This window comes from Poromitra crassiceps (assembly GCF_964638095.1).
Source record: "Poromitra crassiceps genome assembly, chromosome: 7".
NCBI classification, from domain to species: domain Eukaryota; kingdom Metazoa; phylum Chordata; class Actinopteri; order Beryciformes; family Melamphaidae; genus Poromitra; species Poromitra crassiceps.
The window spans coordinates 34928514-34950031 of record NC_139628.1 but is presented as its reverse complement, the minus strand read 5'-3'; the positions used below and the strand labels follow the sequence as shown (position 1 = coordinate 34950031).

The following is a 21518-nucleotide window of genomic DNA, read 5'->3' as shown; positions in this document are numbered from 1 at the left end:
AGAATGAACATGGAGCAAATGTTTCTTTCACAGTGTTGATGAAGTCAAAAGCACCTACTGTATGGGTGTGACACACTGACGGCAGAAAGGTATCCCGTCAGTCGGTCTAAGCCGCCATGAGTATATATACCTTGGAAGTGGATAACTGAAAGCTGCCTTGATGTTTTCAGAAGCTTGTTACCTAGGCCGTGTCCCAGACGTGATAAATAGTGTTGTTTAGAGTGATGACATCTGCAGAAGACGTATTTTTAAAGACATTTTATCATGTGACATCATGGGTTGCAGTAGTAACATGGTAACATTTTATCATGTGACATCATGGGTTGCAGTAGTAACATGGTAACATTTTATCATGTGACATCATGGTTTGCAGTAGTAACATGGTAACATTTTATCATGTGACATCATGGTTTGCAGTAGTAACATGGTAACATTTTATCATGTGACATGGTTTGCAGTAGTAACATGGTAACATTTTATCATGTGACATCATGAGTTGCAGTGGTAACATGGTAACATTTTTATCATGCAACATCATGGGTTGCAGTGGTAACATTGTAACCTGCCACAGGGCATCCCTGAAGCTTGAGGCTTCTTTGGACAATGATATGATATTTGCTGATATCACAAAGTCTGCCCCGATAGGATTTCGATTCAATTCAGGGGCCTGCGATCGATATGAGAGGATGTCATATGCCCATTTAACACATTTATGTCAACTCACAAAAAGCAACTAAATATGTGAGAATTTTATTTGAGCTCTTCCAGACATGAAAAACGATCTATTCCTTTTAACTCATTGAGTGCCAGCTTGGAGAACGGACGCTCCCAGTGCCAGAGTTTCAGAGCGTTTTCAGTGATTTCTCGAGGCCCACAGAATATTGTGTGATATTACTATGTAAACACCGAACACGCACAAAGAACGATGAGACTCTCTTCTATCATCTGCAAAAAAAAGTTTATTGATACCATTTTCCGTTCTTTAGTTATGAGCCGGAGAAGATAGGTTGTTTTGAGCAAAAAGAGACGTTTCAAATTAGAACCTGAGATATTCCGCCTTTTGTGAAATGAAGCATTTCAAGCACATTCACTGAGTCTGAAGCTAATATTTTCTGATGTAGTGACATGGTGTAGTTGTGTGGTGCCCTGCGTGCCCCACCCCCCTCTCCGCCCCTCAGCTGCAAACTCCTCCCCACACTAACACACAGCCTAACACGCACCCAGTCTATTTTCGGAGCGCTCCGGTTTTGTGCGCCGGCTCCCAGCGCGACACGGAAAAGCCAAACCGGACTGCTGAGAATGGTTTGGCCCTTCGGCGTCGGGTGCTGCCTTTCTGGCGGCTAATCGTGTGGAGAAACTATGCAGACAGACAGACAGAGGCAGAGGGGCTCAGTTGTGGGCGCGGATTGACTGCTGTTCGCAGCCAACGTCAGCTGCAGCCAGAGCCATCTATATGGCTCTGGCTTTTTCCTGCTGTTTTCCTGACCTTTCTCTAATCTGGAGAGCACTGTCGCCACCTAATGAGTCCGTAAAATAGGTTATACACCTTCAATAGCGCCCATATTTTTATAGGAGATGTAATAGGCTTTGATCCACGTCCCACCGTCAAAAAACGCAATTGACGACAATCGTCGTCATTGGCACTCTACGTCACTAATCGAATTGACGACGATTGTCGTCATTGGCACTCAATGAGTTAATAAATAGGATAAAAAAAAAAAAAACTGTTGTGTTTAATAAATAAACCTGTTTGCACTCAAACATTTCTCATGTTTGAGTGCAAATAATTTTTAGCAGTTAACTTTAAAGAGCCCTTGTTTACCTTATTATGAACATAAGCCATGCACATCTATGCTTCATCACCTCAGATTTACAAGGCAACAATGGAAAATAATATGACGATATATATCGATGTTTTCCCTTTGTATCGATACAGGATACAATATCGATGATGTATCCATATAAAACCTCCAAGTTATGTACAGGACTACATACAGTAGGAGGTACTACTTGTTGGGCTGTTCTGTTGTTTTTGTTCCGTTTACATTTTTATTGTTATTTGTACAGCTGTGTATTTTGTTAAGCAGGAGAGGAAAACCTGTACCCATTTTTATTTAATATGGGTTCTTTATTTCATATATTTTTTTCATTTACATGTTGATATTGTGCAGATGTATATTTTAAAACGGGGAAGGAAACCCTGTATTTTTATCACTATCTTATCTTGTTTCAATGAAAGCGCTTGTGACATCTCACATGTGGCTTTGACTTACTGTAGAACTGAACTTTTAGCCCACTTGTCTTTGTAGAAAACACTGAGATATACAGTACATTATGTATTGCCATTCAGCCTAAAAAATACAGATATGATTTTTGGTTCAGCCCTAACTTACTGCTGTGTAAATAAGATATTGTGATCAGTTGCCCTAAAGCATTTGTCTTTCAACCAAACCGAAGCAACCAAAGTTTTCAAATGCAATGATGGATTTCTTCAATGTCAGCCTGTTGCCAGTGGCAACATTCTCTGTCTTGCGCTTTTGTACTCAGAGGAGTGGGTAGCAGCCATGTATGTGTGTGTGTATTCACCTTTATTACCCTTAATATTGAACAATTTGAAGCTATTATAGCAAATGCGCCTAAAGCAGTCTGCTCCTCCAAGAAGGCAAATTATTAATAGATGCTGGATAATCTGTGATAGTCTGGAGACGACTGAGGTATTGGAATTTTGAATAAGATGATTGGCTTATAAACAGGGTGCATTACAAAAGTGTCCTGTCTGTAGCCAATGATGCACTGAGGCGTATCAGTTGACTGTGGTGAGATTTCCCATCACAGACAGCCAAGGTTTTCTACTATATCAAATCTGAAGAGCCCTGAACCAGTGTGGCTTGTTTTTACACTATTTGTTGTGGTGATTTAAGTCCGTTAGGAGCCTTGAAGGAGAACTTCACTGAAAAACAATCCTGATTTATTTTGCACATGATCTCACACACATCCCAAATTTAAGTTAAGTTGTGGGCCGGTGATGTCCTTCATGCACAAATGACATCACTGGCCCACATCTTCACTCAAAATCAACAATCTCAACATCTCAGTAACTGTCAAAGTAAACGAATGTCTGCGAAACTGCTTACAGTTTTTGGATATTGGTGAGATCATAATATGCCAAATCAATCGGCATTGTTTTTCAGTGAAGTTCTTTAAATGTGTTATTCTTGACTGTTGGGTTTGCCAAGATGATTGTTGCTCTGGCTTCTCATCTCACCTTGGCCATTTTCATGTATCCACAAGTCATTGGTTTTGTAGGAGTATGCTGATCATTACATTGTTTGAGGTTCACATGTATACAGCTGTGCAGTGTGTGCTTCTTTAAACTTGGTTCAAAAATGCAGGGTGTGTCAGTGTAAGTCACGCAGCACAGTGGCTCTATCTGCTGGATCAAACTGAGCAGGCTGATGGATTTGTGCTGTCCAACCTTGATCCATTTGACTAATTGTCATTCCTCATGCTCATTGAGGCCACGTTTCTGTCTTCACTGAACTTTTCTACATTCCTTGGTTCTGCTGTTTGCTCCTTGCTGAATTATGATTAAGTGAAACATGCCTTTTGCCTCTCCCTGGTTTAAGCCAATCTGCATGGACAGCCAGTTAAAAAAAAGTGTCTTTGCCACCCCCCCTGCTCCCCCAACAATGACATGTGCTCACTGCTCACCACTGACTGTTGATATTATTCTTGTTGATCTAACATGAAGTCCTTTTTGTGTCCACATTTGCAGACGGCAACTCCAAACTAACATGGCAGTCAGACTGTGCGATGTGGCTTCTCTGCTTAGAAGTGGTTCGTGGGCGGCTGAGCCTTGGACTGGGGTCTGTGGCACTTCTTTCTTGAATTAATTTGATTGGCCAGAAGGCCCTGCTCATTGTCTCAGTGCTCAGGCCATACCAATGACCAATGTTAGCGGTCAGTCATGTATGTTTGGACGTTCAAATAAAATAAATCGCCTTTTCAATTCGGACTTTATGGCACGTTTTGGGGGTTTTGTGTATGAAAAGCTCCACAAGTTGTTCATATGCCATATGACTGTATTGGTATGGTCTAAAACTGTCTATTGTCACTTTTCAAATGATGGCTCTATGGACTCTGTGCACCATGTGTTTGTCAAAATGTGATGGTCTAAGAATAATATGGATGGTGGTGTGATTAAACTGACCTGGATGCATTCTGCATCTGCACATTCCTGGATATGTTAATAAAGGATGACTCTTCATACATTAACTTGCTGCTGGTTGCCTTAAAGGAACAGCTCACCCTAAAATCCAAAATACATACAGTATATTCCCCTCTCACCTTTAGTGCTATTTATCCAACTACGGTATATCATTTTGTGTTAGTAGTTTTGGAGATATCAGCCGCAGAGTTTCTGCCCTCTCTCCAATACAATGGAACTGGATGGCACTCGGCTTGTGGTGCACAAAGTGCCAAAGAAATACATTTGAAAAACTCAACAGCAAATGTCTCCTTCCAGAAATCATGACCCCGTTACTCAAGATAATCCACAGACCAGTTTCATGGAGGAACTATTTTCTTTTGACCGAACTACACCCGTTAGCTGCTAGCTAGTTCCTACATGAGACTGCAAAAGAAAATAGTTCCTACATGAAACTGCTCACAACAAAGAGTCATGATTTCTGGAAAGAGACAATGCTGTTGAGTTTTTCAAACGTATTCTTTTGGTGCTTCGAGCACTACAAGCCGAGTGCCATCCAGTTTCATTGTATTCAAGAGAAGGCAGACATCTCTGCAGCCGATAGCTCCAAAACTCAGGCAACTATCCCGAAACGATATAGATGGATAAATAGCACTACAGGTGTGAGGAACAATATGTATTTTGGATTTTAGGGTGAGCTGTCCCTTTAACATGTAGGATTTCAGCTATAAACTTAATACCATTTTGCCCATGCTAGGGTACTGATGGCTGCAGATTGGCTCTGCTTCTTTAAATGCTTTTTATTTTTGCTGTATGAAATGTTTCACTTTGGCTGCTACATTTACCCTTGACAGATATTTTTTGAAACGTCACGTGTCGGCGTTAATACTGCTTTATCAAGTGTTCCTTTTTGACAGATTATAGTCGAGCGTCTCGTCTGTCTACCTAGAAACAAGAAAAGCATCTCTTTTTTTGGTGATACAACAGAATGGAGTTAAATGAGCTGTTCTTCTCTGTCTACCTGTGGTAGATCCAACCATCTCACATTTGGCCAAATATCAAAACAAAAAATACAAAAGCTTCACCGGCTGTGGCTCGAGATTTGCAACTTGACAGCAGATTACATTTTTTTTCTCCCAATGTTGGTGGTGACCTGTAATATTGATCTTGAGTTCTACTGTACCCAACCAAAATATTTTACTCTTAAGAAAAAGTAGTTGCATAAAGGACAGCAACCTCATTCATATGGTAATAGCCAACAAGAATAAATGGAAACAAAATGTTTTGCAATGTCCTTTTTTTTGCTATAAAAATACTCTTTACTTATGCATTGCTCTCTGCAGCTTTTTTTCTTGACATAATGTTGTTTTGAAAGGAGGTTGAACTTGAAATAGGTTCAAGTTTGATTGAACCGCAAATTGTAGTTATACAGGTCACCCTGCCAACAAATGAATACAAAAAAAAAACCAATGTTGCCATGTGTGAAGAGCGTCCTTTTTTAACACCATCTGTTTTGATTACCTTTAATTGGTATTTTGTTAATTGGTATGGCTTGTGGCTCTGACTTGAGTTTTTCTGTCTCTTTAGCAGGTAATTGCTGCCATGGAAACACAGCTGTCCAATGGGCCAACTTGCAACAACACGAGCAACGGTCCCTCAACAATCTCAAACAACTGCTCCTCTCCTGTAGAGTCAGGGAGCATAGAGGACAGTAAAACAAACTTGATAGTCAACTATCTGCCTCAGAACATGACCCAAGAGGAGCTGAAGAGCTTGTTTGGAAGCATCGGAGAAATTGAGTCGTGTAAACTAGTTCGAGACAAAATCACAGGTAACGTACCGACAATGACTCTGAACTCCATGCTGCTATGGCTGGCTAATAGTCGGGGCCCAACCGATAATCATTGCTCGGGCATAATTTCCATTGAGCTATTTTACATTTAAAGCTGGGGCAACATTGGGGGAGAATTCAGCACGGTTAATTGACCTTTCAATTCTGGCAGGGGCACATTTAGACCTGATCTTTGAGAAGAGCTTAAGATAAACTTTTCCTCCCTCATTATCAACATTGAAATAATGTATCAGTTGGGCCCTACCAACAGTATTGTCCATGTCAGAAGTGTTTACTGTTTATGCTTGCACAATATGTGAATTCCCTTCTATGTATTTGATCTCTTTTGATCTCGAGCATAATTAATTATGGAACTTTGCTTTTTACCATCAATGAATGCTTAATTTTGAAATCCAGCCAATAGTGAGGCAAAAGGAGGCTCTTAGTGTGTAGAATGTTATTAGATCCTGTCTTCACGTGGTGGTAACCGTTATGACACCTACCCAGCAACAAATCAGATTGACTTTCTAGTAGGGATGCACCAATATGAAAGTTTTGGCCGATACAGATAACCAATATTAACATTGCTGTTTTGGCCCATAACCGATATATTTCCAAAACATTTGGAAAAGATCATAGATCTACCGCATTTTCCTCTCAATGTGAAAATTTTAGCTGATACCGATAAAACTGATATTAACATTGGAACATCGGACCGATGCCGATATGATAAAAAATGACTAACATCGGCCAATTTCAAGTTCAACTTTATTGTCATAATGTATAAATACATTAAATTATTATGCTCTGCCTAAACACACAAGGACATGATCACAAAAGACCGACAGATTGCCGATATATCGTGCATCCCTACTTTCTCCTAGGGGTGTAACGTTACGGTACACAACAATCACAGTTCGGTTTTCTGTATAGTAATGGAAAAAATTGCTAAACTTTTATTATTTTTTATTTTAAATTAACACTTTTTATGTAGCAGTTGCTGGGGTGTGCCAGTCAGTCTCACAAAATATAATGTTTAGTGTACAGCCAGGAAAATCCAAAGGAACTGATACAGGTACCAACCCTTTCATTTGTCTGTGTGGAGAACTCGGATTTATTTTTATTTTTTATTTTTTCGAAATTCAGTACAGCTGCACTTCCGGGTACAGTTTCGGTACGAGTATGCTACGGATATGCGTACCTTTACATCCCTACTTTCTCCAATAATTACTTAAATATTTAATTGTTAAATATACTGGTTTAATTTGTAGTGTAGTACTGTTGTGCATCCTCTACTGAGCCACTAGCAAAAAAATTGGTATTGTGAGGAAATGGGCCTCAGGGAGCCTGAACCGGTACTGTGGAATATAGGTTTCCTATTGAAAGAGACTGTTTCCTTGGTTCATAATTACAGAGTTGGGGCACCTCCAAGGAACTCTGTGGAGTCCAATTTCAATTGAATATTAAGGTTCCTAATATTGGGGCAGGTAGAGGAGAATGTGACTGAAGATGGTTTTAATGGGCTCGCTGCTGCGGGTAGAGGCACACACTGACATGGGCTCGGACGTGAGCGGATAAATAATGGCTGAGGCTGCTGGATTCTTACCGCTTGCGGAGTTGGTCAAGGTTACCTAGACCTTCCCCCATCTGCTTCTTATAACGCAGTCTGACGGTCAGGGCTCTGGGCTTCACTAGCCTTCTGAGGAGGAATAGGCATCTGTTGAATTTGCATTTTTCCCTAAAACATCACCAGCCTCACTTTTAGTGAACTGGTCTCTCCCAGTGAACAGAGGAGGCAGGAGGCTGTTGGCTTTGTGTGAGAGGCATACGATTCCTGAATTGAGTCTGTGTATTGCTTTTGTAATTATAGACCCATCTTTTTTTTATTTTAAGACACCAAGGGTAGTCCAGCTTCATTAAATCAACATGCGTGTAAGATGTGCACACAACCACCTCTGGCTTTGAAATATTCATCATGCTAAATATTTCACAATGTCGTATTCATAAGAGGCCATCTTTTGCGTGTTCCCTACTGTTCACTGAGACTAGTAATGGCTTTTTTCCCCAAGTCGGAAAATGTAAATGCTCTGTGTTAGCATGGATGCATCAGTTTTATTTCCTAGAACCACAAAAATAATAATAAATAAATAAATTGTGAGGCTTTATCACCACCCTTAAAAAGCGAATGCCTATTTTAGGCTCTTCTGGTAAAAGCACTCGTGAAGTTTAACACCATTATTTGGTCTTGTGCAGAAAGTGGTTTGGAGTGCCACACAGCCAATGCTGCTTTACATACAAATCTAAGCTTTCATGTTTGATTTTTCCATAAGTTAAAGTGGCATGAAGTTGTGGAAGGAAGGGGGCGTTGTCATTGTGTGCTCATAGCTGAATTGAGCTGTTTGGCCTGTAGTGATGATGAAAGTACAGGCAAGTGCTTGGCCATGCATCATGCAAGAAAAGCATTTTGATTGTTGCTTTGTGAAATGGCTTGAGCTGAATTGACAAGTGATCCTTGTTTGTGTTGTGCATGATTGAACACACTGTAAACATGCTTGATCGGCTAACAGTGCATACTGCATACTGTTAACAGAGTAAGTGTGAAAGTAGCACTGTAAATAATGCAAGTGTTGGGAACTAAATGGAACAAGTTGTCTTGAAGCCCTCACGCATCTCAAGTGAAATAGAGATGAGTAGATCGTGGGGAGTAGAAATGTAGGCTACTTTTAACAGATATGTGCTGCTCTAAACCTTTGTGTTGGTCGGAGAAGAAGACATTTTATGTCTATAGACCACTGAAACCATTGGTTACATTTCCACCAAACATCTGTATGCCTCCGCACGGCAATAGCCGTGGCCGGAGGCATTATGTTTTCAGGTTGTCCGTATGTAGCATGAAACATTATTTAAGGGTAACTGTTCTATTAAGGAGGGTCTGGTTTCAGGAAATGTTCAACACAATGGTTTGTCGGTCAGGACAAAGGAGCAGATGGTAGTAGATTCCAGTGCGATCATTTATTGTAGGTTAGAGGTGTGTGTATGTCTGTCCATACGTACATGCGGTGCATATGTCCGTATGTCCGTCTGATTCCCACGATATGAATGCGATATCTCAGGATGGAAGGCCTTGAAGGAATTGCTTCAAATTTGGCTCAAACTTTGACTCAAGGATGAACAGGTTAGATTTTGGTGGACAAAGGTCAAAGTTCAAGGTCACTGGACGCATGTCCATCCATTCCATCAAGGAAGGGGGCAGGGCTAGGTAAAAGGGGCCATAGCTAGGGATAAGAAGGTCGTAGAGTCTGTATTCGAGGGGTGGGTAGGGGTGGTGAGGAAAGGGGTTGGGCTAGGGACAATGTGCCATTCTCGGTGCACAAATCGTTCGGCTCTAATTTCACCTCAGGCAGGCATTTGATTGGCTGTATGTCGGGCAACAGCTTTAGATTAGCTAACATGCTAACGCTAAGCTACGGATGTTATCAGACATGATAGCCATTAAAAATATGAATCAGGGTTAGGGTTTTTTCTTAGGGTTAGACCCATGGGTTAGACCCTGTTGTGGACCCCGAGCACTTCTACTCGGCTTACCGAGTAACGAGCAGCCGTAACGTATCTGGTATACATTGCCTGTAAGGCTGAATGGCCACACCATTGTGCTGTGGGCTTCAATGTATTTGTGCTTGTATGAGTCTGGACCGGTCTGGACAGACATGGATGTAGACTGCTGACTTGTATGAGTCTGGACAGACATGGATGTAGACTGCTGACTTGTATAAGTCTGGACAGACATGGATGTAGACTGCTGACTTGTATAAGTCTGGACCGGTCTGGACAGACATGGATGTAGACTGCTGACTTGTATAAGTCTGGACCGGTCTGGACAGACATGGATGCAGACTGCTGACTTGTATAAGTCTGGACCGGTCTGGACAGACATGGATGTAAACTGCTGACTTGTATAAGTATGGACCGGTCTGGACAGACATGGATGCAGACTGCTGACTTGTATAAGTCTGGACCGGTCTGGACAGACATGGATGCAGACTGCTGACTTGTATAAGTCTGGACCGGTCTGGACAGACATGGATGTAAACTGCTGACTTGTATAAGTCTGGACCGGTCTGGACAGACATGGATGCAGACTGCTGACTTGTATAAGTCTGGACCGGTCTGGACAGACATGGATGCAGACTGCTGACTTGTATAAGTCTGGACCGGTCTGGACAGACATGGATGCAGACTGCTGACTTGTATAAGTCTGGACCGGTCTGGACAGACATGGATGCAGACTGCTGACTTGTATAAGTCTGGACCGGTCTGGACAGACATGGATGTAAACTGCTGACTTGTACAGTATGAGTCTGGACCGGTCTGGACAGACATGGATGTACTACATCCATGTAGACTGCTGACTTGTCTAAGTCTGGACAGACATGGATGTAGACTGCTGACTTGTATGAGTCTGGACAGACATGGATGCAGACTGCTGACTTGTATGAGTCTGGACCGGTCTGGACAGACATGGATGCAGACTGCTGACTTGTATGAGAGTGGACAGACATGGATGTAGACTGCTGACTTGTATGAGAGTGGACAGACATGGATGTAGACTGCTGACTTGTTGGCAGAGGCATACAACCACGATGCAGTATTTCTAGTTAGGATATGACCTCTGTCTGAAATCAAGGTTGCTAATTTTTTTAAGTGGCTGACAGAGTGAACAAACTTTATAGACACAGCCAACATTTACCAGCAAGTGGCTGGTGACTTCCCACCTTTATGCTGGTGCTGTATGCATGTCTTTTTGTTACTCTATTTAGGGATTTATAAGTTAAATTTTAATGTTTGTTGTTGGCAAGAAGAGATGTATAGAGAAGTATAAATAGATCTGTCAGACTGCTTGTCATTGTAGTTTTGATTGTTTTGATGTTTTCTTTTGGATTTGGATTAAACTGTCTTGTTTTTCTCTTTTGATAACAACCAATTAAAATAAAATGTCGATATATCTCTGGAAACCCAATGCAGAGCTAACTGGGTTGTATTGAAATCTGGCCACAGCGGTTGCCAGTGAGTGGCCATTACTCAGAAGACTGCTTTTGTCAGTTATGCTCTTCAGGGCTCGAAGTTTTGCTCTGGTACTCGGAAACCGAGGCACGCCAGCAGACATTTATTTGCACCCCAAAAATGTAAGGGACACGTTACAGTTTTGTTGTTTGTTTTTATATTTATATTTATATTTATATTTATATTTATATTTATATTTATATTTATTTATTTTGAAAAGTGAGAAATAAAATGTCACTTTTACATTCTGTATATCCCAGATATCCAAATAACGAAAATAGAAACATACATCAGCAGCACTATTGTCAAGTAGTAGTAACATACATGTGTGTCTCTGTCTGTTGTTTTTTTTTTGGGGGGGGGGGGGGGGGGTTGTTGTTTTTAGGTGTTCCAGTGCTGGGGACCTCATTAATGTTTTGGTTGCACCTGTGTTTACCCTGCCTTTGAGACACAAAATGGCTTCCTGTTAACACATTCACTGCCAACAGTTTTTTTTTACTGTAGGTAGCTTCTGCCAAGGGGTTTTTGAGGATTCTGGCTCATCTTTCAAGAGCCGAGGATTATTTTCTGCTAGGACTTTGTGAACACAAAATATCTCAAAATAACTAATAGAATGTGTGCTTTCTCTGTCTAAAAGAGTTAGTTTGTAGAGTTAGTAGTTATGTAGGCATTAGCAGTTGAATACAGCATGGTTTCAGCGTCTGAAAAGGAAAGCTGAGATAAATGCCTTTTTGTGAAATTCGATAGAACAGTCACTTTAAAGTAGGGATGGGCATCGAATTTCGAATTTTCGAATAATCGTTGTTATTATCAAGGTCGACTTTTATTATTGAAATTCGAAATTCGGATTTCTTTTTTTTCTTTTTTTGTGAAATGTTGCATTGTCTCCCCTGATTCTAAGTATAGTCAAATCGCTTGGTTTGAGCAAGTAAAACAATTTTTATAAGCATTTTAAGCAAGGTTTATGGAAAAATGAATGGCGGATGAAATCCCATGAAGAGGGAGAGGGGGTGACTTTGGCACCCCTTTGGCACTCAGACCTGAGCCTACTAAATATTTAATGAACCACTCATGATTGTCAAAACTGTTTTTTATTTTCGAAAATGTCAATGTCATGTAACATGTTCTTTACTTCAGTGGTGCAATGCTTGTTTGAGCTAAAAATCCACAGCAGAAGCTTTTTATATTAATTAATAAAGCCGTAGACTTAGAATCAGGGGAGACAATGCAACATTTCACTCACAAAAAAAAAAGTTTTTTTTTTTTTTTTTTTTTTTTTTTTTTTTACATTTTTTTATTTATTTTTCGAATTTCGAATTAAATTCGAATTTGGCCAGCGAATTTCGAATAGTGTTTTTGCTAGAAATGCCCATCCCTACTTTAAACATTTATTTTTGGCATCAGTAAGACATCAGACATCTAAACAATAGTTCTGAACAGTAATTTCCTCCATAACAGCACCCCCACCCCCCTCTCCTTCAAACTCCTCCCTCCGTGGGTGTGTCTCTGGTGGCTTTGCAGCGTTTGTCACAAGCGAGTTTCTGCTGCCTGTCTGTGCTGCCTGGCTGCTGGCGGCCCCTCACGGGCGAGTCTGGATGGGGCTCGCTCGTTTCTTGGGGTTTCGGTTGAGAGCTTTGATGAAGCTTTGTGCGATTCTGGGCTTTATGCTGCGTGTTTCAAAGTGTGTTGCACCCAGTCTATTTTTGGAACCCTCCCACCGTTGTGCGCCACCGTTGTGCGCCAGCGCGAAAGCGTTTTCGCCAAACCATTCTACAGTATGAGAATGGTTTCCTCACACTTTTCCCTGCAGTTTTGGCTCGGCTTTCTCTAGTCTGGAGAGCACTGTCGCCACTTAGTGGGTCAGTGGAATGGGTTGTACACGTTCGGTGGCTCCCATATTTTTATAGGAGATGTAAAAGGGTTTGATCCACGTCCCACCGTCAAATTATTATTATTATTTTTTGACGAGATAACTCGTCGACGGCAGTCAACCGTTGGATTTTTTTTGACGAGATAACTCGTCGACGGCAGTGAACGTGTTAAAAGGGTCCAGTGTACTTGGCCAATTCCCCCTGCTGTCCCAGTGGTTGCTCCGTAGATTAGCACATGCGTCCTCCGATACATGTCTAGTTGCCAGCCCCTTCGTTTCACGTGACATCGAGGGATTTCACCCGCAGGACGTAGCGCGATCACACTATTCGCCTAGTTTGCCTCCCCCTCAAACAGGCGCCCCGACCGACCAGAGAAGGCGCTAGTGCTGCGACCAGAACTCCTACTAGAGTTCTCCATTTCAGCCAGAGCCTGACCCAGCCCGACAATTTATGCTAATAAATCGGGACGGGTCGGGCTGAGCAAATTTTTATTTTATTTTTGTAGGCATTTACAGTAGGCCAGAATGATACTCTCATTCTCTTCCCTGCTCACACGTACACACATACAGCTTAGAGTTCTCAGATTCAGCCTGAGCCCAACGGAACCCGACCCTGACTGGCTCGGCCCGGGTTCGGGCTAATTGGTCGGCCCGGGCTTCAACTTACTAGGGTCGGGTTTGAATTTTCAGGCCCGTGTAACTCCTACCCCACTGGCTTCCCACCTGCAGACACGGCCAATTGTGTCTGTAGGAACATCTGACCAAGCCAGAAGTACCGCTGCCAGGAATTTAACCCGGGGCTCTGCGGTGGTAGGCGAGTGCTTTTACCTCTACACTACCCAGACGCTCCTAAAGTACATCAAATATATATCAGTTGTTTACACAGCTTCCATGTTCTGTGTCCTCTGGACATCACATTACGGCAACTCTGCTATTATAGAAAATCCCAGGTGTTGAGTCAAATTGAACTGGCAAATAGGGCAATGCATTGCACTCATGTTCACCTCATATGAAGTGTTGGGCAATTTTACACATTAAAAAAGTTAAGTTACTGTCTAGCACACATTACAAACACAAGCAAGTGTGGAGCGTAGAATCATACAGTAAGTTTCACTTGGTTTTCACAACGGGAGATTCTGTTGGATTGGATGAGATGCAACCAAACTATAAAGATATGGACGTAGCATCCCATTGGTTTGTGGACTCCCGTTTTGAAGCCTTGTGTTTGGCATTTTGACCGTCTGAATCTGTTTTCTCTCTCCGTTTTTTAAGCCAGACAGAGCTGCAGCGCCTCCTGGTCTGTGATCGGTGAGCTGCACAATCACTGGACAGGTCAATCACGGCCCCAAAGCATAGTCTGCTTTATCATCTACTGTATTTCCCTCTAAAAAATTTCTCTCTTTTGGAGCCAGCCTCAAGTGGTCACTTGCGGAACTGCAATTTTTGGCTCTTCCTCGTCGGCGTGATTTTTCAGAACCGGAGTTTGAGGCTTGGATGCAACGGGAGCAAACTCCTCTATTGCACTGGCACAACACTATATATATACATAAATACATATAGGCCACTTGGAAAAGTGTGTTTTCCGCAAGCGTCCACTGCTGGCCTCATTGCCGTCTTATGAGAGGAAGCCTCAGGAATGGGATTTGATTTCAGACAATAATAGCAACCGTTTGGAGCTAAACATAGTCAAGGTGATGTTTGATTGTCTAAAAAAAATATCTGGCAGGTGATTGATTGGACGAACCATCTGTCTATCACTGTCACAAACTCGCTTCTCGCTGTCGTCAGACTTAAATCCCGCGCGTAGGTGCCTCTGGACCCTCTGCCCACTGCTGGGACGGAGCCAATAGCTTGGAGCACAGCAAGATAGATTTCTCATGCAATCATGATCTTGCAAATCTAGCTACCTTTAAATTTCAACTCTGCACCAGAAAAATGGTTTATTCCTCACTGATGATGTTATTGTCATTTTGTCATTGATCCCTATGGATGAGTAGTATATTTTGTCATCCGGTGATTATGGAGGATACATTATGGACGGATTGTTTTACCTGCGTTGCATATTAGCCATACTGTAAGTGATCATGCTACTGTATCAAGAGCTTGAATTTAAACAGCTCTTCTGGCAATGGTTTCAAACTATAGGGCCCAAATATTATTCAAGCCTTGAATTTTATTCAGAGCCTTCAGGCCATTTCATGTGGATGGTGTACTGATTCAGTTTCAGGCACTGCACAGCCTTTTAGACTGTTACTCTCTCGTCTCGCCTTGCCCCTGTGGCAGTGTATTTATGCCAGCCTGCATCTGTGTGCTGGTGCTACGTCGTCAGATGTTAAGTAATCGCCACAGAGCTGCATGTCTTCCTCCTCTTGAAATGCTGTTGTATTGCTGCAGCAGCTTACCCTTGACATCTCTCCTTCCTACCTTCTATGGGCAGTAGTGATGCGCGGGTCACCCAGAACCCGCCGGGTCCCGCGGGCTGGCCCGCCCCGCAGGCGGTCTGGGTTGGCAAATTATGAAAATATCGCGGGTGCGGGCGGGGCAGGCTCAGAACGTGACAAAGCAACATTATTAAATAATTTAGAGCAGTGAAACACGCAGAGTAATTAACCTTAAGACGTGAACTCTCTCTCACACACGTAGGCCTACACACAATCAGACAGACTCCTGCTGCACTCTCTGTAGCCTACATGGAGTAAAGAAATGCTTCAATGAGGTAGCCTATGTGCTCTCAAAACAAACATTTTGATTTGCTGTAATTATTATTTGAAGTGTCCATAAAACTAATGCCACCACAGATTTTCTGTTGCATAGGATTCGTGACCAATTGAGAGCATGAGGTAATTAAAAGAAATCCGATGGCGAGTCTGAAGCCGTATCTGCAAGCCGTCTGCGCACCTGCTGCACTACTACGTTTAGTATTACTGCAACGTGACCAATTGAGAGCGCATGAGGTAATTAAAAGAAATGGGGAAGAATAAGAACTGTTTCTGTAGCCTACCTCTACCTGCTACCTCCATTTGAAGACCTTGGATTAATTGAAGAAAGACCGACATGAAAGCAGCCACACAACTCATCCAGAGCAGAACAACTGTTGTCACGCACAGCAGCATGTGAGTGTCTGCGTGTGTGAGAGAGAGAGGGGGGGAGAGAGACAGTTATTAGCTACTTTTCACACCGCTACTTTTCAACATATTACATTAAATTGGGCGTTGCGGGCTGCTGGGTTGGGCTGGGTTCCGATATTTTAACGGGCTGGGCGTAGGGCTGGGCGATATATTGAATATACTCGATGTATCGCGGCTTGTGCCACGTGAGATGTAGAAATGACTATATCGCGAACATTCAAGTATAATTGTCACGCATTGTTTATATCTTAAGCCGCCGACATGACTCGCTTCACGTTTCCTCTTGCCAGCTCTCCCTCTCAAGGAAGAGCTCTGTCACACTTCAGGAAGGGAGGGGGAATCACATGGATATGTCAAACACGTCAAACCGCGTCAGACACACTCAGCCCCAGCAGCTGGCGAAACATGGCCGCCTCCAGTGTAGCTGTTGACAGTTTCAAATGATGACAAAACAACCACTTTTGCAATTTGCAATACATGTCCCGCAAGGTTTCTGAGATTAGGGGAAAGTCTGAGCTGGCGTTACGCTAAACCAAACGTGGGGAGGAGGCAGCGGATTTGTTTGGCGTTAACGTTAGCTGTTGTGGTGGCTATGGCTAACGTTAGCTAGCTAGTTGTGGCTACCTTCAGCAGGCAGCGCTCCACAAGCATGTTGTGACCAAAATCCCCGCATTTAAAGCACTTCATACTCCCAGAGCTGGCATAAACCATAGAGAACCTCATGCATTACTCAAAATGAAACGTCCAGGGTTTGTGTCTCCACTCTCCAAAAGCAACTAACGCTAACGTTACATGCAAGCTAACGTGAAGCTAACGTAGCTAGCTGCGGGGCAGTCATGATCTATAAGGAAAACATTTACATAAAAGTCAACATCACATACGTGTCTTTTCTTTAATCTAGAGGCATAATTTTTCAGTCAAAAGTGAAACGACACAGATATGATGGCGTATACAGTGAGGCTTTCCATGCCTCACTATAGAACTGGCCCCAATGCAAAATTCAGACAGCTTATATGTTGCCGTCATGCCAATAAGAGTCTAAATTGCCTTTTATGTTTTATCTGCAGACTAAGCAGCTAGGCTTTCGGTTCTATAAAAGCCATTATTTTTTGTATTGACTATTGAGTGATACACTTTACTAAAACAATCATATTATATCACAATAGTGATGTCAGATTTGCTTAGGTCAGAGCTATGGAATATTAAATCATCTATCTTTGCTCACTACATCTGCCCTTTCTTTCTTCTTCTTTTTTACCCCAGGTGTGCATAAAATACAGGTTAAGAACTTATGGAAAAGTCATGGAAATCCATTGGTCAAAATGTGTATGAACCCTGAAGGGTTAAATTGAGCATTTATGAGAGATTTCAAAAATATCGAGATATATATCGTGTATCGCGATATAGCCGAAAAACATCGCGATATCCTTTAGAGGCCATATCGCCCAGCCTGGCTCCAATGACGGGTTGGGTTGGGGCGGGCCTTAAAAAACCCTGACCCGCGCATCACTAATGGGCAGTGCTAGTCTTTAGCCGTCCACTGTTCAAAAGTGCTTCCCACCACGTGTGTCCTGTCCTCCACCTCTCAGCTGCAGCTTGGGGACCTGCTATGCCTTATAGGCAAATGTTTTAAGTCACAGCTTTAACTTGAGGAGCAAATGTTGAGACGTTCCATAGGAAGAGACAATTGTAAGCATGCACACGCAGACCACGTAGAAGAACCCAGTGAGGCAGGCTGCGTTTACCCTCCAGGCTTAAGAAAAAGTGTCATCTCACCAGCTCATTTCAAAGGCTCTGCATGTTTCTCCTGGCTATAGTGGTCCCTGAGATGCTAGGTGAAATTAAGTTCATGAACTACCCTTGATCACAGCTGAGGAACCCGTGAGAGCAGTGACTCATGCTAGTAAGCCAGATAAAGCCAGTATGGATGCATGTAGGCTATTGGGTACCAGGGGGGGTAAAGCTAATTTGCTAGCGGTGCTGCCAGTGAAAGCTGGTTGCAAATGTATTATTTTCCATATTAATATAAATATCGGAGTACTTATTTTACATACGTACACACACATTACAGCCTGATAGTTCAGTTCAGTACTTTATTGTCCCACTGGGGGAAATTCGTCTTGCGACAAAGCACAAAGAGGACGTACAACAACAGTGCAACACAACAACACATGAGAGTACACTGATCAAATCAATAAAAATGAAAAAAAAAAAAAAAGATAAGATAAAATAAAATAAAATAAAATAAGATAAAATGGGTAAAGTGTAGCGGTGATAGTGTGCAAAATTTACAAAAGCCAGTGTTGCTCACAAAAAAATGAAACATTGATATAGATTTAGTTGACCAGCCATAGAGACACTGCGGAGTGCGTCATCATTCATAGGAGAACGCCAGCATTGGACGGGAGTTTGTGTTTCCCCCCATTTTGGGCGTGGTTTCTGAATGATGACGCGCTCCACAGTGTCTCTGTAGACACCCCTCCCCCCCCCAGCCCCAAATAATCAATGTTTGAGTTATGGAAAACATGAAAAAATTTGATAAGTAGTAAAATGTCCTGGAAAATGTTTGGTCTTGGAAAATAATTTCAACATTCTCCTATTGTCCTTTAGCTGAGAATGATCTACTACTGTTAGCTATCTACCAGAGCTCCCCAAAACATAAAAAGTATTTTGAATAGGCTCCTCTCAGTTATGTTGTGGAAACGCTGTGAACGCACCCCCAAAGTCCCGTCACGTGGCAGTACATGCAGGTTTTAAAACGCGGAATAATTGAAGTGATCCTTCAAATGTAAATATTAGCAACTCTTGGCTGGTAACTGTGGTCGTTATTAGGTTCACACAAGAAAACATGATCCATCGCCGTACATTTACATCTGCAGGTGTGTTTGCATTATTCTATGATCAATTTGTTATCATTTCTAAGCCTGTAAGAGATTATTCCATAGATGAATTCTAGCCATAGACTGCAGGTCTTTTAAATCAGACTTCCACAGAGAGGAGGATATTGGTGTATGGCTCCATCCCCGTCTGTCATACCAGCAAGATCATCACCAGAAATGTCCTGGAAGATCATCTATAGAAAAGAGTGGGAACCCTGTTGTTGTTGTTGCTTAAAAGCAATGCTATGGGTACATGGAAATATAAACTTCCAACCGATCTTGTACAAAGTTTTTGATATAATTCCAGCTTGTGTATTAATAGGCTGAAGTTGATTGCGCTGGTGAACTTGACCGGTAGTGGAATTGCATGGAGAGCCAGCAGTGTGGGTGGAGCAAATTGAATTGCCTCTGTGCACATAAAGTGTGGGTGTCAATCTATGGTGCATTTGAGAGATAAAGTGGAGAGGGAAGGGCAACACCGTGAGCCTCAGCTGCTGCACGCTGCCTCAGATGAGTCGCTGGGAAAAGCAGAGGAATCGCCTGTCGGTCGTCATTTAAGACGTGTTTGTCAAGGAGTTGGCACCAGACTGGAGCTTCTAAGCCAAAGAGGCTTTTTATTGGAGATGGCCTTGAGCCCTGCTGTAGTCGACATACTCTGCCCTTTCAGCTCTAATACAAAGGAAGACGGGGTTCATGGCAGCTTTAGCGCAGGGGTTCCCCAACCTTTTCTGCCTTGTGACCCCACTTTGGTGTGACAACATTTAGGGACGACATTCAAATGTATGCTGACTTTTTCCCTCAGAATTCTGAGTTAATCTGAGAATTCTGACATTTTCCCTCAGAATTCTGAGTTAATCTGAGAATTCTGACATTAAAACTCAGAATTATGACTTTTCCCCCTCAGAATTATGACTTTTCCCCCTCAGAATTATGACTTTTCCTCTCAGAAATATGACTTTTTCCCCTCAGAATTATGACTTTAAACTCAGAATTATGACTTTTCTCCCTCAGAATTATGACTTTTCCCCCTCACAGTTATGACTTTAAACTCAGAATTATGCCTTTAAACTCAAAATTATGACTTTTCCCCCTCAGAATTATGACTTTAAACTCAGAATTATGCCTTTAAACTCAAAATTATGACTTTTCCCCCTCAGAATTATGACTTTAAACTCAGAATTATGCCTTTAAACTCAAAATTATGACTTTTCCCCCTCAGAATTATGACTTTAAACTCAGAATTATGACTTTAAACTCAGAATTATGACTTTTCCCCCTCAGAATTATGACTTTCCCCTCAGAATTATGACTTTAAACTCAGAGTTATGACTTTAAACTCAGAAGTATGACTTTTCCCCCTCAGAATTATGACTTTAAACTCAGAATAATGACTTTTTCCCCTCAGAATTATGACTTTAATCTCAAAATTCTGTCTTTCCTCAGAATTCTGACATTAAACTCAGTATTCACAGAAGTCTTCTGACCCACCCTCCGCCCCCCTAATTATGACATTAAACTCAGAATTCTAACTTTATTTTCAGAATCCTGATTCAAACTCAGAACTCAAATAAATGTTTCCCATATGGCCCTAATCCTCCTCTGTAGTTTTAAATTGTGTGTGGTGAAAGTAGAAAATCAAACCAAATCAAATAAATCAGGCGAATTCCAGCGACCCCAAAGTTGGGAAGCACTGCTTTAGCTGCATAAAGAGTAAAGGCTAGGGATGCACGATATATCAGCAATCATATTGGTATCCTCTATCAGCTGATGTTAGTCATTAAATACTGTATATCGATATCGGTCCGATCAGCAAAATAACAGCAGTTAATATCAGTTATCGGTAGCGGCCAAAATGTTCACATTGAATCTATGATTTATGGGCTTTTCCAAATGTTTTGGAAATTAAGAACGACATTACTTTTTAAAATTCACATGTGTTTTTCAGTATGTACAGAATTTGATTATCATAGAAACTGGTTTTTATACAGATCATATTGACATAGGTAAATATCGGTTATCAGCCATAACGGCAATGTTAATATCAGTATCGGCCAAAATGTTTCATATGTTCGCATCCCTAGTAAAGGCTGTTATACAACAGATTCTGTGTCCTAGTGGCATCAATGAGAAATTTGCCATTTTTCGTCAGGTAAAACTGCATTGTTACTGTAGCATCCGGCAATAAATTGTGAAAGGAGTAAGGATGATAAAGTGGTAATACATTTTGACTGTGTAGTTTGCATTCACTCATGTCAAACTAGCCTAAATTAAGTATGGCTTTTGTATTTCTGCTCTTATTGCAGGGCAGAGCCTAGGCTATGGATTTGTGAATTATGTGGACCCGAAGGACGCAGAAAAAGCCATCAATACCTTAAATGGCCTGAGACTTCAGACCAAAACCATCAAGGTAAGATGTCATACATGTAATGGACTTTGATTTAACATAATGTTGCCATTTTTGTTGTTCTCATTCTTCTTGTTGTTTGTGTTCTTGTTCTTCTTAAATTGTCTACATCCAATACGCATCCAGATCTCTGGGTTG

At 41.8% G+C, this 21518-nt stretch overlaps 1 protein-coding gene across 6 annotated transcripts in view; it reads left to right on the top strand.

Annotated features, from left to right (window-relative positions):
- Positions 1-3779: 3779 nt before the first annotated feature.
- Positions 3780-21518, top strand: part of elavl2 (ELAV like neuron-specific RNA binding protein 2) — a gene marked incomplete at both ends in the record, with an annotated part of 28425 nt that continues 10686 nt past the window's right edge. For 3 of the 6 annotated variants that reach the window (XM_083640742.1, XM_083640741.1, XM_083640738.1), the window contains 3 exons: positions 3795-3866; positions 5795-6043; positions 21285-21383. In XM_083640742.1, the coding sequence (XP_083496868.1) occupies positions 3795-3866; positions 5795-6043; positions 21285-21383 (420 nt within the window). Of the gene's footprint in view, positions 3867-5794; positions 6044-21284; positions 21384-21518 lie in introns of all 6 variants that reach the window. The other 3 variants (XM_083640740.1, XM_083640739.1, XM_083640743.1) reach the window with 2 other exon arrangements.